The sequence below is a fragment of the Uloborus diversus genome, chromosome 2 (assembly GCF_026930045.1).
Source record: "Uloborus diversus isolate 005 chromosome 2, Udiv.v.3.1, whole genome shotgun sequence".
Classification (NCBI taxonomy): domain Eukaryota; kingdom Metazoa; phylum Arthropoda; class Arachnida; order Araneae; family Uloboridae; genus Uloborus; species Uloborus diversus.
Genome location: NC_072732.1, coordinates 221,395,764 through 221,409,816, shown reverse-complemented (window position 1 = coordinate 221,409,816; position 14,053 = coordinate 221,395,764). Strand labels below are relative to the sequence as shown.

General features: G+C 32.9%; 1 protein-coding gene across 1 annotated transcript in view; it reads left to right on the top strand.

Annotated features, from left to right (window-relative positions):
• Positions 1 to 14,053, top strand: part of LOC129217715 (protein DEK-like) — a 50,027-nt gene that overhangs the window by 14,103 nt on the left and 21,871 nt on the right. Inside the window, exon 8 of the mRNA XM_054852052.1 lies at positions 6,089 to 6,173. Coding sequence (XP_054708027.1) covers positions 6,089 to 6,173 — 85 coding nt within the window. The remainder of the gene's footprint in view (positions 1 to 6,088; positions 6,174 to 14,053) is intronic.

Genomic DNA, 14,053 nt, shown 5'->3' with positions numbered 1-14,053 from the left:
GGAGAGAGGTCATGAGGCAGACAATGCCATTAAATTTTTTACAGAAGGATTTTAATCCGTTAAAAAGATGGGGCGTTTTTCTTTTGTTTGGGGGGAGGGGGGATTGTGATAAAATTGAGGTGAACCACCGCTTTTGAGAAGGGAAATTGGCACCCCAGCTACATCACATACATTATAAGATCTACAATACAGAAAAGTCATCAAACATCTTGATAAGCAAATATTTCAGCAATTTAGGCAAATAATAATACCCATTCGGTAAGGGGGGGAGGGAGGGTCTTGAAGTTGACTATACCATTGAAATTATCAGGGAACTTATTTTAAAAGTATTTTAGTCTCGTAAGTACGGACTCTTGTTTTTTTTGGTGGGGGGGGGGGCTCGTTAAAATTAAAAATGAGGGGTGCCATTGCAGTTATTGGGGATTGGCAGTCCTAGCATTATGATCTATATACAGGGTGTCCACGCACATGAAAAGTCATGGAATGTCATGGATTTCGACTATGATCGAAAATGGTCATGGAAAGTCATGATTTTCAGCAAAAAAAGCTCAAAAATTATGGAAACTGACATCTGGTCATGGATTTTGGTTCAAGAATATTTATCAAATTCTACAATTTAAGTGCAAAATTTAAGTATCTTGGCCGTTTCTTACGCTTTTACTCGTCAGCCCCGATTTTCCACACATTTCGAAATCCGATTGCGTTTGCTTCTATATTACTTGCTCGTATTTAACTAGGTTATTCTACTTTTGGACGTTTATAATTTTGCGTTCGGTATTATTTTTAACCTCCTTAATTGTCTAATTGTGTAGTTTAGTTAAGGACTTGATTATTTCTAATTTTATCGCTCTCATTCAACTCAAAAATTTTAAGTCATTTGCATCCGAGTTGATTTAAGAGACTCATAAAAATTATCATTAATTTTTAGCAGTGTCTTAAGTTAATGAACGTTTTAGAAAATAAAATTGGTCTGAAGAATTAATTAAGAGCGCTTAGGACAATGATAAAATACAGAAATCAAGGAATTTTCAATGGGGAATTTCTTCAATATTGTAGCCTGTCCTAAAACTTTGGCAGTAATGCCTGGTAAGTTATTTAATATATTTTTTCTGATTATTTGTTTATTTTATTTATTGTGAACATAATTTTAGTATTTAATAAATTATTGCTAGTCACAGTTTTTTTTAGAAAACTTCTAGCTTTAAAAAAAAAGTTTTAGATTCAGTATTTGTTAATAAATAAAATATTTATTTTAAAAAATGCAGGAGAAAAAAAATCAAGCTTAAATGTTTCGCTGTTCACCCGCATAGCAGTTACACCATTATTGCTGTATGTTTAAAGCTTCTTTTATTTTGAAAAATCATTTTGCAACTAAAACAGGGTGGCGACGGATCAGGGAAATCAGGGAGATCAGGGAAAAGTCAGGGAACTTTATTAATCAGGGAAAAGTCAGGGAAATATCAGGGAATTTTGAAAAAATAACAAAAAATCAGGGAAAATTGATTTTATGAAGAAAAAAAAATTTTTTTTTTTTGCTTTACAAAATTAAGTACTTTAATTCTCTACGCATTTTCCGGCAATTATCTGTTCAAAAAAAAAAGAAAAGTAAGATTAATGAGGTGCGATTATACACGGCTGCATATTTGTACATCTTTTTTTCCTCAACGTCAAAGTATTGAATCTTACGAATTGGATCTCGTATTGTATCATAAGATTGCGTCTGTGTCTGTTAGGTTGTTTATTTTACCTAGCTTGAAATTTCCTTTTATGCTTTCAATGCTACGTAAAATAAACAACCATAAGGCAAAGAGGAAGCCTTCATTAATGCCTTAGCTCCTTTGCCTTTATTCCATTGTCTCGAAATAATTAGCGTACTGTAATCACACGATTTCAAGAAGAAATCTTTGGTTTTTGAATTAATACTATAAAAGCTTAAAAGTTATTACTTCTTCGCGTTTTTAATTTAATTGCTAAAATTGAACTTTCAATAAAAAAAACTTCGTTTTTGCCGTTATACTATTTGTTGTCACCGCAGATTATAAAGGTTTTCTTTTCTTCAGACTTAAGTAATTCTTTAATTTTATAACCAAGTTGTATTCTTCTTTTATATATTTTAAAATTGACTAATTGCTTTTCTTTTTTTCTTGCATTTCAAAGTTGTTTATTACAAAAGCAATCTAAGATTTTTTTTCGCTACATACTGAAATAATTTGAAATAGAGTTAACTTGTGTACTTAAGTAAATATCTATTTTTTTATTGTTAAAATGCTGTATTCATTCATTAAAACCTATGTTCTTGATTAGAGAAAGGCTCCCTATGAATGGATGTCAAATGGTTTCATCTGTTTTGCATAAATATGTCAATTAGTTATATAAGAATATCTACATTATTTCTATTCTTTCACTATTACTTGTTATTCTTGCAACAATTATTATACTGTTTGAAAACTTAGTTCAAAATAATTTCAATTACTTTTTAGTTCGATCATAAATACACATATGTTTTTAAGAGTAATTTTAATGGTTTCTTAAAATTCTTATGCTAAGTGGTTTCGGGAAGTAAAGTATTTTTTTTTTTTTAATTTTCTATAATCTTTCCATGTAGAAAAATTTAATATACTGTTTTGTAGGGGTTTTTCCCCCCCAAAAATTGACTTGATATGTTTTTTTTTTTAAACCGTTTTATTAAAAAAGTAGCATCTTTTTAAAATATATCTTTAGTTCAACAACTTTACACAACTTAAAACGTTTAAAATACTGCATTTTATACAAACATACAATGGATTTCAAGTAGAGCAAAGAAAGAAATCCATTATCATTGGTAACGTAAATCAGGGAAATTTGGTGAACTTAATCAGGGAAATCAGGGAAAAGTCAGGGAACTTTTTTTCACATTTCCTGTCGCCACCCTGTAAAACTTTTTTTCAGTATTTTTAAATTGAAAAATTCTTGTGTATCACTTTTTTTTTCTGAGAAAAAATAATAAATTTGTTTTCATGTAAATTCTTACCTTTTATAAATTTTGTATGATTTATTGAGTCCAAAAAATATTTCCAGAAATTTTAGATGTATAAATGTATGTAATTGGTAGCAAAATAATCAAGTTGAAACTTGAATTATTTCATGTATATCGCTAGTCATTGTTGCATAAATTGATTTATAGTTATAATGGTAGCTGAGCTAGATACATTTTACTTTAATTTGAATTTTTATAAACATATGTCCAAAGCATAGATCAGATGGTTGCAATTTTATTTTCACAAAACACATTTGAAAAATAAATGTTTTTTTCTGGAAAAGTTGCATCCCGTGAGTCATGGAAAGTTACATGCAGAAGTCATGGAAAGTCATGTATTTCAAAACTTGAAATGTAGCAGATACCCTGTATATAATAAGATCTGCAATAGAGAAAAACCTATGCAAATCTTGAAATGTAAATAGTCCAGCAATTTATTTTAATGATAAAACTGAGGTGCCCACTTGAAGGAGGGGGGGGGGGGGAGCATGAGGCTGACAATGCCACTGAAACTATCAGAAGAGTTATTTTTAAAGGATTTTAGACTTCTCTAAGGGAGCCTGTTTTTTTGGGGGGGGGGATGACAATTGAAGGGTGTTGTCGCAGTTGAGGGGGTGTGCTTCCCTAACTATATTATTTATATATTGAGATCTGCAATAGAGGGAAGACATTGGACATTTTGAAAACTAAATGTTAAAGTAGTTGATCACAATAATAATTGCTAAAGCAGGGATATGCCCATTGGTGGTGGGGGGGAGGGGGCATGAGGCAAACTTTTTAACTGAAAGAATCAGAGATGTTATTTCAAAAGGATTTGGCCTCTTTTTTTTTTTTTTTTTTGAGGATCCTGTTTTTTTTTGGGGGGGGGGGGCGCTTGGTAAAATTGAGGGGAGGAGGCAACGCACTTGGGGAGAATTAGCATACCTAGCTACATGATCTGCATTAGAGAAAAGTCATCATAAATCTTGATCCATAAATATTTCGGTAATTATTCTAAGCGGAAGTAGAAGTGTCCTTCCCCTTGGGGGCGAGGAGGGGGGGGGGCATGAGATAGACATTACCTCTGAAATAATTAATGAAGGTTTTTTAAATGGATTTTAGTTTTGTTAGTTTATCATACAAGTTCAGAAATGCAAGTTTATTATCGGTTTTCTATGACAATTAGTGTTTCGCAGAGAACCTGAAATCCTAATATATGCTACCCCAATTCCGCAACCTATGTTTGATACGTAATATCAAATGAAATATTGGATCTTAAACAAAAAAGATATAACCCCGCCAGTTTCAATACCCCTTCAACGTCAACTCTCAACAACGGAAGTAAACACATTTTCGAAGTACGTACTCTAGTAAAAACTGCTTAAGCTTCCGGAATGATATTCATCCAATGGAACAAGCGATTCTGAATGAAGCAAGTGAATTCTCTCACGACTACCCTGGCTTTAGACATGACGCGGTGATGCATTGGTGTGTTCTTAGCGCCAAAACTGGCGGGATATAATTTTTTTATTCTGCAAAGCACGAAAATACTGGAAAATTTTGCTCGTAATCATAACGGGAAAAAGACATGAAAATCCATAAAACTTCTGGGAAATCTGGAAGAGTTGGCACGTATGATCCACTCATTAAGCACAAAGAATTATGAATAAATATGCATTTTTAAGTCATGATTTCAATTAATTTTTAGTTAAGTCCAGTCAGATGACATATTAGACAGATTTAAATTTGAATATTGTTTCCGCGGTAATAAATATATATCGATACATATCGGTATATCACCCAGCCCTTGTCATTGAGTGACTTATTTTCCCCTATTGGAAATTGTCCGGAACTTAAATTTTATTTTTCCATTATTTGATCATCTCAGCAGCATTATGATGAAAAAGCATTAAATTTTCTTTTATGCTCTTAAATTGTATTGAGTATAAAGCAGCCATTGATGTTTATAGCTTTTGCTATCCGTACCAACTTGTCTGTCACTAGAATCAACTTTATATGCTGAAATGGGATGCAATCCACTTTCAGTTTAATGTTTATAGAAAGGTTAGGAATAAAATATTTATATAAATGAAATTGGTTTAGCAAAATACTTATTGAAAATAGCATATAAGAGAACTAACATACTTGTCATTGTAAATTTGCCTAAAAGAGAGAGTGCTATCGCGGCCTTAATCAATATGACATTGGATTTATATCTGGTGAGTCACGGGTTCTAAACCAGCTGGATTGAAGATCCTCAATGCACAGTGATGGTGACTAGTGTGTTAAATATCTATTACTTCTAGTAATCTAATTTAATTCTTCAATGAGACAACTCAACTTGTACCTAGGCAAAACTTAAGTCGTAATATAGGTCATTCATAATTATTTATTAAAAACCATGTATACGTTTAACGATATTTCAAGCAACATTTTGCTTCTTTAATAAATGTCAAGAGTAATTGGAAGTATCTGATTTGTCCTAATGTTTCGAAGGATATATTGTGCTGCCTGTAAAATAATATGTGTCATAATAGTTCTTCATCTTCCTGAAACTAATCAATGTGTTTTGGGAGTACTGGATTAGGGGTTTTTTTTACCTCCTTTCTGGAACGAAAAATTTGTACCGACAAGGTAGCTAGTGCTGCTATGTGGCACCTCTCTTCCTTGTTGTCGTGTCTCTTGTGAGACATGAAAACAATAAAATAGGAGTTAGATTAAATTACCTTTTTTTCGTTACAAGTGATATTATGGAGTTAATGTAGAAAAAATAAGTTGAGGAGTCTTTCGTATGTAAAAGTGTGTTGGAAAAACAATGTTGATTCTTTGATATCTACAGATTAGAAAAGTTTTGCAATGCCACTTTTCAGTATAGTAGTTAAGTGTTTGAGAACTTACACAGATCAATTAGAAATTATTTCACAATGTTTTGGTCATGAAAATTATTTTGTTTAGTTTCTCTGTAATATTGCACAACAAATTTTTATGTTATTCTCCTTTTATCACTCATCTAAAAGTACCATTCTTGGTTTCATAATTAATCACGTTAAAGTGAAATGCCTAATTTTTAATGAAATGTTCTATTTCAAACAGAGTTCATCCTCAGAAGTGGTGGTTTCGGACCTTCCCTCCGGTATCGTCATCTCCAAGGTGGAGAGCGTGGCGCCCAAGCCCTTTGGTAAGTTCGACATTAAGCACACATAATTGAAAAGGATTAATGACATTGTCTAAGTTTTTTTTCCAAACTATTTTCTCTTTTCTCGATGGAAATTTTAAAGAAAACTCTTAACTTTATTTGAAAATTGTGTTTGTTATCCTGTTTGATTTTTTTTAGGGACTGATGGTTTGATTCTAATAGGGATTTTAAGACTTCTTTTAATAGTTTTAAAAACAATCATTTTCGGGAATATTTTTTGCTCATTCTAATAACATTTTTACAGGCCTTTTAGAAACTGATGGTATTATTTTGATTTTGGATTTTTAAAGGTAAAGTCGGTGTATTTTAGGAAAGGTGTCCTCTTCTGATGATAATTATTACTGAATGTTTTCTTCACTTATATGAAGCTTTTTGGGGGTAAATGGTGCGGTTATAATAAAAATTTTCTTGGAAAGTTGTACTTATTTAGGACTTGTTGTCCCCTAATGGCAATTTCAAGTATATTTTTCCTTATTTATTCATTGAGGATGTAAGGCACATAATCTCTGTTCTTTTCTCCTCCAGAGAACTATGCAGAGATCGAGCTAGCCCAATCAGCACCTTTTACAATCTAATGAGGATCGCAATATTAAAGAGAAATGTTAATTTTGTCGGCGAACTGTTGACCTTTTTTCAAGAAAATGTTGTTAGGGATAGTAGTGCAACGTCGGGAAGGCATTTTCAGGGACTATTTTCATTGTTTTGATGGGAAATTTTACTCAAAGCATCTTTTATTTCGGTCTGAGTGTTGAACATGTGTCAATTGAAGTGAGGCACCTCTTTCCTCTTCCCCAGAAGCAAAAATGATGCAATATTTGAGGTAGCCAGTTCAACGCTAGGCACAGATTTCTAGCTACTGTTGTCGTTATTCCGATGGGAAAATTTTCACTAAATTTTTCCTGTTGTATTTAAGCTTGTGTGTTTTAACGTGCGACACATGAGACCGCTTTTAAACTAGGTAACCCTTGCAACGCCGGGTGACGCAGCTTTTCGTATAGGTTAAAATCTGACTCTATCCATCTATGTATCTGCTATCTATGTTTACATGTATGTCAGTCAGATTCCTCGAAAACGGCCGAGAGTAGAGCCTCTAGCCAAGTTTTAAAAAATGAAAATTTATGCGGATCATAAACAGCTTGGTCTCGCCTTTGTAGGATGCTAATTAACGGACATATTATTTTTAGAGCTCCTATTTTCAGGAGTCTTTAGTTTTTGCAATTTTCACGACCCAGTAATAATTGCAAAATTTAAGCCTTATGAAATATTTTTTCATCATTATTTCTTTTTGTTCATAAATATCATTAGCCGATATCTTTATTTTTTGAAAATTATGGCTCCTGAAAATAAGTACCCTTACAGCAATTGGAAATGCACTTTTAGGCAGGCTGGTTATTTCAAAGTTTTTCTAGGGTTAGGGGCACAAATGGTATGAAATCAATGAATTTCATAGGAAAAAAAAATCATCAAAATACAAACTAAAATGTATAAATACATTATGCTTTCAATGTCCGGGTTCCCCTGATATCCCAAATGATGGACCTGCTTTTAGGACCTGAATGGGAATTAAAATAAATAAATAAAATCAGTTTCTTAAAATTTGGTGTTGTTGGAAAGCTTGTAAAAAAAACCCTTTTGAGATACTCGTAAGGGAAAATTTTTGCAAGGGAATCTACTAAGATAAAACATTTGTTAACTACTTACGAGGGTAGTTAACTAAATCGTGGCAACTTAACTTCTCTTTTCATTGATACGATATCTTATAACGTCCCTTCTCAACTCTTAGAAGAGCTGACGAGCACGAATAGGCTATGGAAGTGGTGAGGAGACCAATAATTGTGGTTTAAAACTAAGGCTGACTGTGGAAAAAATGCAGCAGAATGGTTTTGAGGATTACTGGAAGTCTGTGGTGAATATATATTACTGTATAAGACGGTTGCCCGATGGGTTAAAGCCTTTTGTTGGGGTCGGAATGAGACTACGGATTTGCAATGCCCAGATCGGCCTTCCATTCTTCAGATCATCTTGACATCCTGAGTGATCTCTTTTCCATAGACAATCGATAGACTGACCGGGAATCAACCTTAGAGGTTGGTCTCGGTCATCATGTGCCCCAAGTATTAGGGCACACAACACTTCGACAACATCAACACTTTGCCAGTGGTCTCCAACAGATTCCCGACATTTGGTAAAAGGTTATGCGCTTTGCTGGTGATTACACAGAAGGAATGTAATGCAATTGTACTTGTATATTCATTAAAAAGTGATGTATACTCATGCTGCCATTACTTAATTTACAACTCTCGTAGTACGCCTTAAGTTAGGTTAGTTTATTGGAGGTTTTTTTGTTTTAATTTTAGATGAATCGAATGTGAAAGATAGGCTTGAAAGTCAAGAGGCGCAACTAGCGAATTTAGGGACTCCATCTTATCCTGACTCTCAGCAGATACCTGCAGATGAATACCTTCTTAAACAGCAAAGCGTCTCCTTTCCTGTTGATGAAGATACTCTTGTTAAAAGCAAAAGAAGACAAAGGAATGAAAATAAATGGAAACGAAACGTTAAAAGGCTGAAAATCAATTCAGGAAAAGAATATATTTCCAGAACGGGTGTAAAGCACAAAGCCAAAGAATTACAACCTGCCTGTTCAGAAAAATGTAAATTTAAGTGTTCTGTTAGAATTAGCGAAAATGAACGACAGGAACTGTTCAGAAAATATTATGATTTAGGAGATAAAACTCTTCAAAGAGAATATTTAGCCAGAAACATTGAAAAGATTCCAAATAAATGCGAAAAATCCTACATAAGGAAAGCTTTCACGTGTGCATACTTTTTCAGTACACAAGATCAGAAAATACGAGTGTGTAAACATTTTTTTAAAGCAACTCTAAACATCTCAAATTGTTCAATTGATACGGTATTAAAGAAGAAAAATGAGTATGGTTTTGTTTCTCCGGAGGGAAGGGGAAAACATTCAAATCGAGTGAACAAAATATGTAATGGTGCACTCCAGGGCGGAACTGATCACATAAACAGCTTCCCATGGACAGAATCACACTACTGCAGAGCTTCAGCAAAAAAATAGTATTTAGTAGGATTGCTTAATATTAATATAATGTACAGATTGTATAGAGATCAATTTGCTGAACGAGGAATGCCATTTGTTAATCAGCATTATTACTAAGATGTTTTCAACAGCAAATTACCAAATTTAACTTGGACTTTTAAAGACCAAAAAAAAATTATGCTCCATATATGAAACATTTAAGAATCTTAGTGAAGAAGAGAAAGTTGCTAAGGCTCAAGACACCGAAAGACATCAGGAAGAGAAAATATTATCCAGAATTGACAGGGTGGCAGCAGATCAGGGAAAAGTCCGGAACTCTTTTAATCAGGGAAAACAAGGGATTTTTGAAAAAAAAAAAAAAATCAGGGAAATTGATTGAATGAAGAAATTTTTTTTTGTTTTTGTTTTATAAGTGCTCTAATTTCCTACGAGCCTTCTGCCAATTATCTGTTGAGAAAAAAGTGAAATTAATGAGGTGCAATTATACACTGTGGCATATTTGTGCATTTTTTTCTCTCAACGTCAAATAATTTGAATCTCAACTTATTAAACACAGGATGAACTTCCTGTGATTGCTTCTGGGTCTGAAGAGTTGTTTATTTTATGTAGCTCGAATTTACCTTTAACAAGTTTCATATTACGTAACATAAACAACCCTACAGGCAGAGAGGAAGCCGTCATTAATTCCTTAGCTTCCTTGCCTTTACTCATTGTCTTGAAGTAATTTAGAGTTCAGTAATCACGATTTCAAGAAAAAATCTTTTTTTTAAAAATTAATACAGATAAAAGCTTAAAAATTACTTTGCGTTTTTAATTTAATTGCTAAAATTGAATTGCCTTTGTATTATTCGCAGTCGCCTCAGAATATACGAAGGTTTTTTTTTTCAGACTATAAAATTCTTTTATTTTAAAACCAAGTTATATATACATATAAGGTAAATACACCAGTAGTGGCCACTTTAAGGTTTATATTTTAAAAATAAGGATTTTAGGGGTCCCAGTGAATTTAAAATTGCTGGAGGTAGAGCTCATGCTATAGTGTGGTGGGCAGTTCAAGGAGGAGTAGGTAGAGCATCATGGAAAATTGTTATCAATTATTTAATATGGTCGGTCGCCTGGATTGTTGATGTTTTTTCAGCTGTCTTCTAACGCTTCTCCATAACGAGGTATATAAACATTGTGTTGTATTATGAATAGGACAAGGCTCAAAAATAATATTTTTAGAGCTGTAACCATATTATGAAATCAGGGGTCTGGCCAGAGGATATTTGGGTCCGTTAACGGACCCTTCACAAAAATCCGATCAACCAAAACGGACCTTCCACAAAATCCCGATCAAACAAAACGGAACTTTCACAAAATCCCGATCAAACAAAACGGACCCTTCACAAAATTCTGATAAACAAGATCGGATCTGTCACAAATAGTTTATTGAAAGAGCAAATCTGAAAGCAAAATAACGCATATTTCTGTGTATAAACCGCATATTTCTCTGTATAAACCGATAATTTTTTGAACCTTTTTTTAAGTCAAATTAGAGGGATCAGCTTATACAAAATCAGCTAATTTTGAAAAAAAAAAATCGGCACTCTTGCGATGCTCCTGCAAGCGATAAATAATTGCTACTGCCAAGTAAATATAATGGTTGTTTGTTTTATCACAGCTAATTAGCAGCGGTGTTGTTGTAAACTTTTCTGAAAAGGCATTGGTAAGCACTTTTTTCCGCTCATGATTTAATAAACAATAATAATATATATCTGCGAAATGAACTTAGAACTGCAAAGGGATAGTAAGGGTGGGGAAAAAATATGATCGCTTCAGATAGGGTTACCAACTTCAAAACTATCACCACTTAGCGTCTGGCGTTGAACCTTTATAATGAGATTAGAAAATATTCTCATCATTTTGTCGGCTTGTCAATATTTGCGTTTTTACGGTGGTGTGGTGGTGCGATGTTTAATTGTTATTTTGGGAGAAAATTATATGGGTTTTGATTTTTCGATGCTAACAAGGATGATTAACTTTAAGTAAACTCTTTTAATTACCGTTTTTTTTTTCTTTAGATGTCTACATTTTGAAAAATGCAGTCTTTTAACATCCGATATGAGAATCATATTTTGTTCTTTTTTCAAGCTAACTTCGCTTTATTAGGATTCAAATGAATGAAAAGTCTCTTTATGTCTGTTAGAAACCTCATTTCAAGTTTTTAAAGCAAAATTCCATAAATTCTGTTATGATTCAAAAATTAAAATGCTGAATAGATGGTTTATTTTATTTTATTATTATTTATTTATTTATTTTTTGGGGTCAACTGTGTTCACAGATATTAATGATATGTTATCATAGCACTCTAAAATGCAATTTTAAAATAATTTTATCAAAAATATTTCTTTTACAAGCCGTTTTTATACTTTTGATGCCTTCACTTTGAGAATTGCGATCTCTTTGCATCCGCTATGGGAATCCGATTTTTCGAATTTTTGATGATTATTACGCTTTGTTAAGAGGTAAACAATTGAAATTTCTTTTTATTTTTGTTAAAATCACGGAATTTATAAATTAGAAACGAAATTTCATGCTTTTTAAGAGTGTCTTGGATCAAAAAGTTGAATGCTGAACCCTATTCTGAATTTTGTTTTATTTATTTATATTTTTGTTATAATTATTTTAAATACTGTACAGAAATATACCTAGTATAATTTAACATAATGCAGAATGGTAGATAAATATTGATACTTGAAAGAGCGATGCCCCCCCCCACGCCAAATATCAGAAAAAAAAATCCAGAATGATTTTCTCGTCATAGAAGAAGAAAACACTCAACTTTAAGTTTAATTGATGCAGTTTGTGCCATCTCTAAATTCTAAAATTTCGTTTTAACAAAAAAAAAAAGAATTTTTTTTTTTTTTTTTTTTTTTTTTTTTGCGAAATTTTTTGATTTTTGACAAAATTAATTCATTTTTCACAAAATTATTTGATTTTTCACAAAAAACGGACCCTGTGAAAAATCCTGGACAGACCCCTGGAAATGTGAAATACAGTCAACGCTCGATATAACGACCATCTCCATCCCAGAGAAAAAGGTCTTTATAACGAGTGGTCGTTATAAGAGGTATAAATTTAAAAAATGTACACCGTCATCATGCATGCCCAAGTAAATGCCAAAATTTTTTTTATCATAGGAATTTTTAGAAAAGTTGTGTGCAAAATATTATGACAGAATATTAAACAAGTTTTAAAGTAGAAAATATAAGGAGGAAAATGTTACACTTTCAAATCTGCTACTACTACTACTACCACAACAATTTCTGAAGATAAACCAGAAACAGAGGTCTGCCTTTTTAGCAGACGTGATTTTTGCAAAACATTATTTTCTGTTTCAGATATAGGTGATAAATTGTGTTTCTCTTGCTTTCCAAAGAAACATTTAAAAGTCCCTCGAGAACCCCAAATCTTTAAAACCACTAGATTCAAACACCAAACTACCAATACATCTGTCAATTCCCTTTTCTTAGGAATCTGGAATTTTCTTGATTTTTTCCTCCCATTATTTTTTCTGTGCTAGCTGTGGTGAATGGTAATTCCCCCCCCCCCCCACCCCCTCTTAAAGTTGGATTTGACATTGAAAACTTCAGGCAGATGTCCGTAAACAATAATCAATGTCATTTTAAGCTACAAATTTGTTTTATTGGAAAGAACACAAAAAATAGTTTCCGCTGATTCGGTCGCTGTATTGGATTAGACGATTCAGAACAGTCGTTATAACGAAAGCAAATTAACATAGAGTTTATAGGAACAAAGTTGGGACTTTTACCACTGGTCGTTATAATGGGACGGTCTTTATAATGTGTGGTCGTTATAATGAGCGTCGACTGTATCATGTTTGGAACGTTTTCAACTGGAAATAGTTGCTTTTTTGGCTGACAGTTTACCTGGCCACTACTGGTACCAAAAAAGTTGGGAAATTCAAAAGTGGCCACCGAGTGGCCACTACTGAATCAGGAAGGTTTTTTATAAATCAACTCAATTTTCCTTTTATAGGTTGTAATCTCTTTACATAAAAACCTACCTCATTTCTGATATAATATTATTGTGTGATCTAGTAGTGGCCACCCGGTGGCCACTTCTAAACAGCAATATGGCCACTACTGACTAGGGTGGAGCTTATTTGTACTGAAAAAATAAAGTTTTAATTTTTGTAGGTCTTACCCTCTTAATTTGTTCCTTTTGATGAAAAACCACTAAATATGAAGTTTGAATGAAAAATTTTGATATTTAGAGGTAGCTCAATGAACTTGAAGTTTGTTACATAGAGAAAATTTCGACAAAAAGTGATAGTTACACATTTATTTATAAAGCACTTGTAAATCAATTGAGACATGAAAGAAGGTGGTTTCTGGATTATAAAATGCACCTGGCATTGTTCTGGAAACAAGTTATTGTTTTGAAACAGTCCCAGATAAAGTCACTTTCCTGCTGTCAGGGTATATTCTGCGGTGTTTCTCGATGACTTGCAGCAGAAACAGCAACTGTGTTTCATCATATGTTATCAGTCCACTGAACTCCTGAATGAGTGCCACTCCACGTTTAGCATGATCATTCACTACATTTAAAGCTTGAATAATCTTTTGGCTTCTTTGTAGTCATCTCTTGTTTCCCACGATGCTAGATCAACAGAAAAATAATCTATAGGCAGGTTTAATGCCTGGAACAGTGACATAGACTTTGCTGTTACAAAATCATCCGAATTTTTGTTCTCAAATGTTTGAAGATCAATCTTCCTCTGTTTAGAATTTTC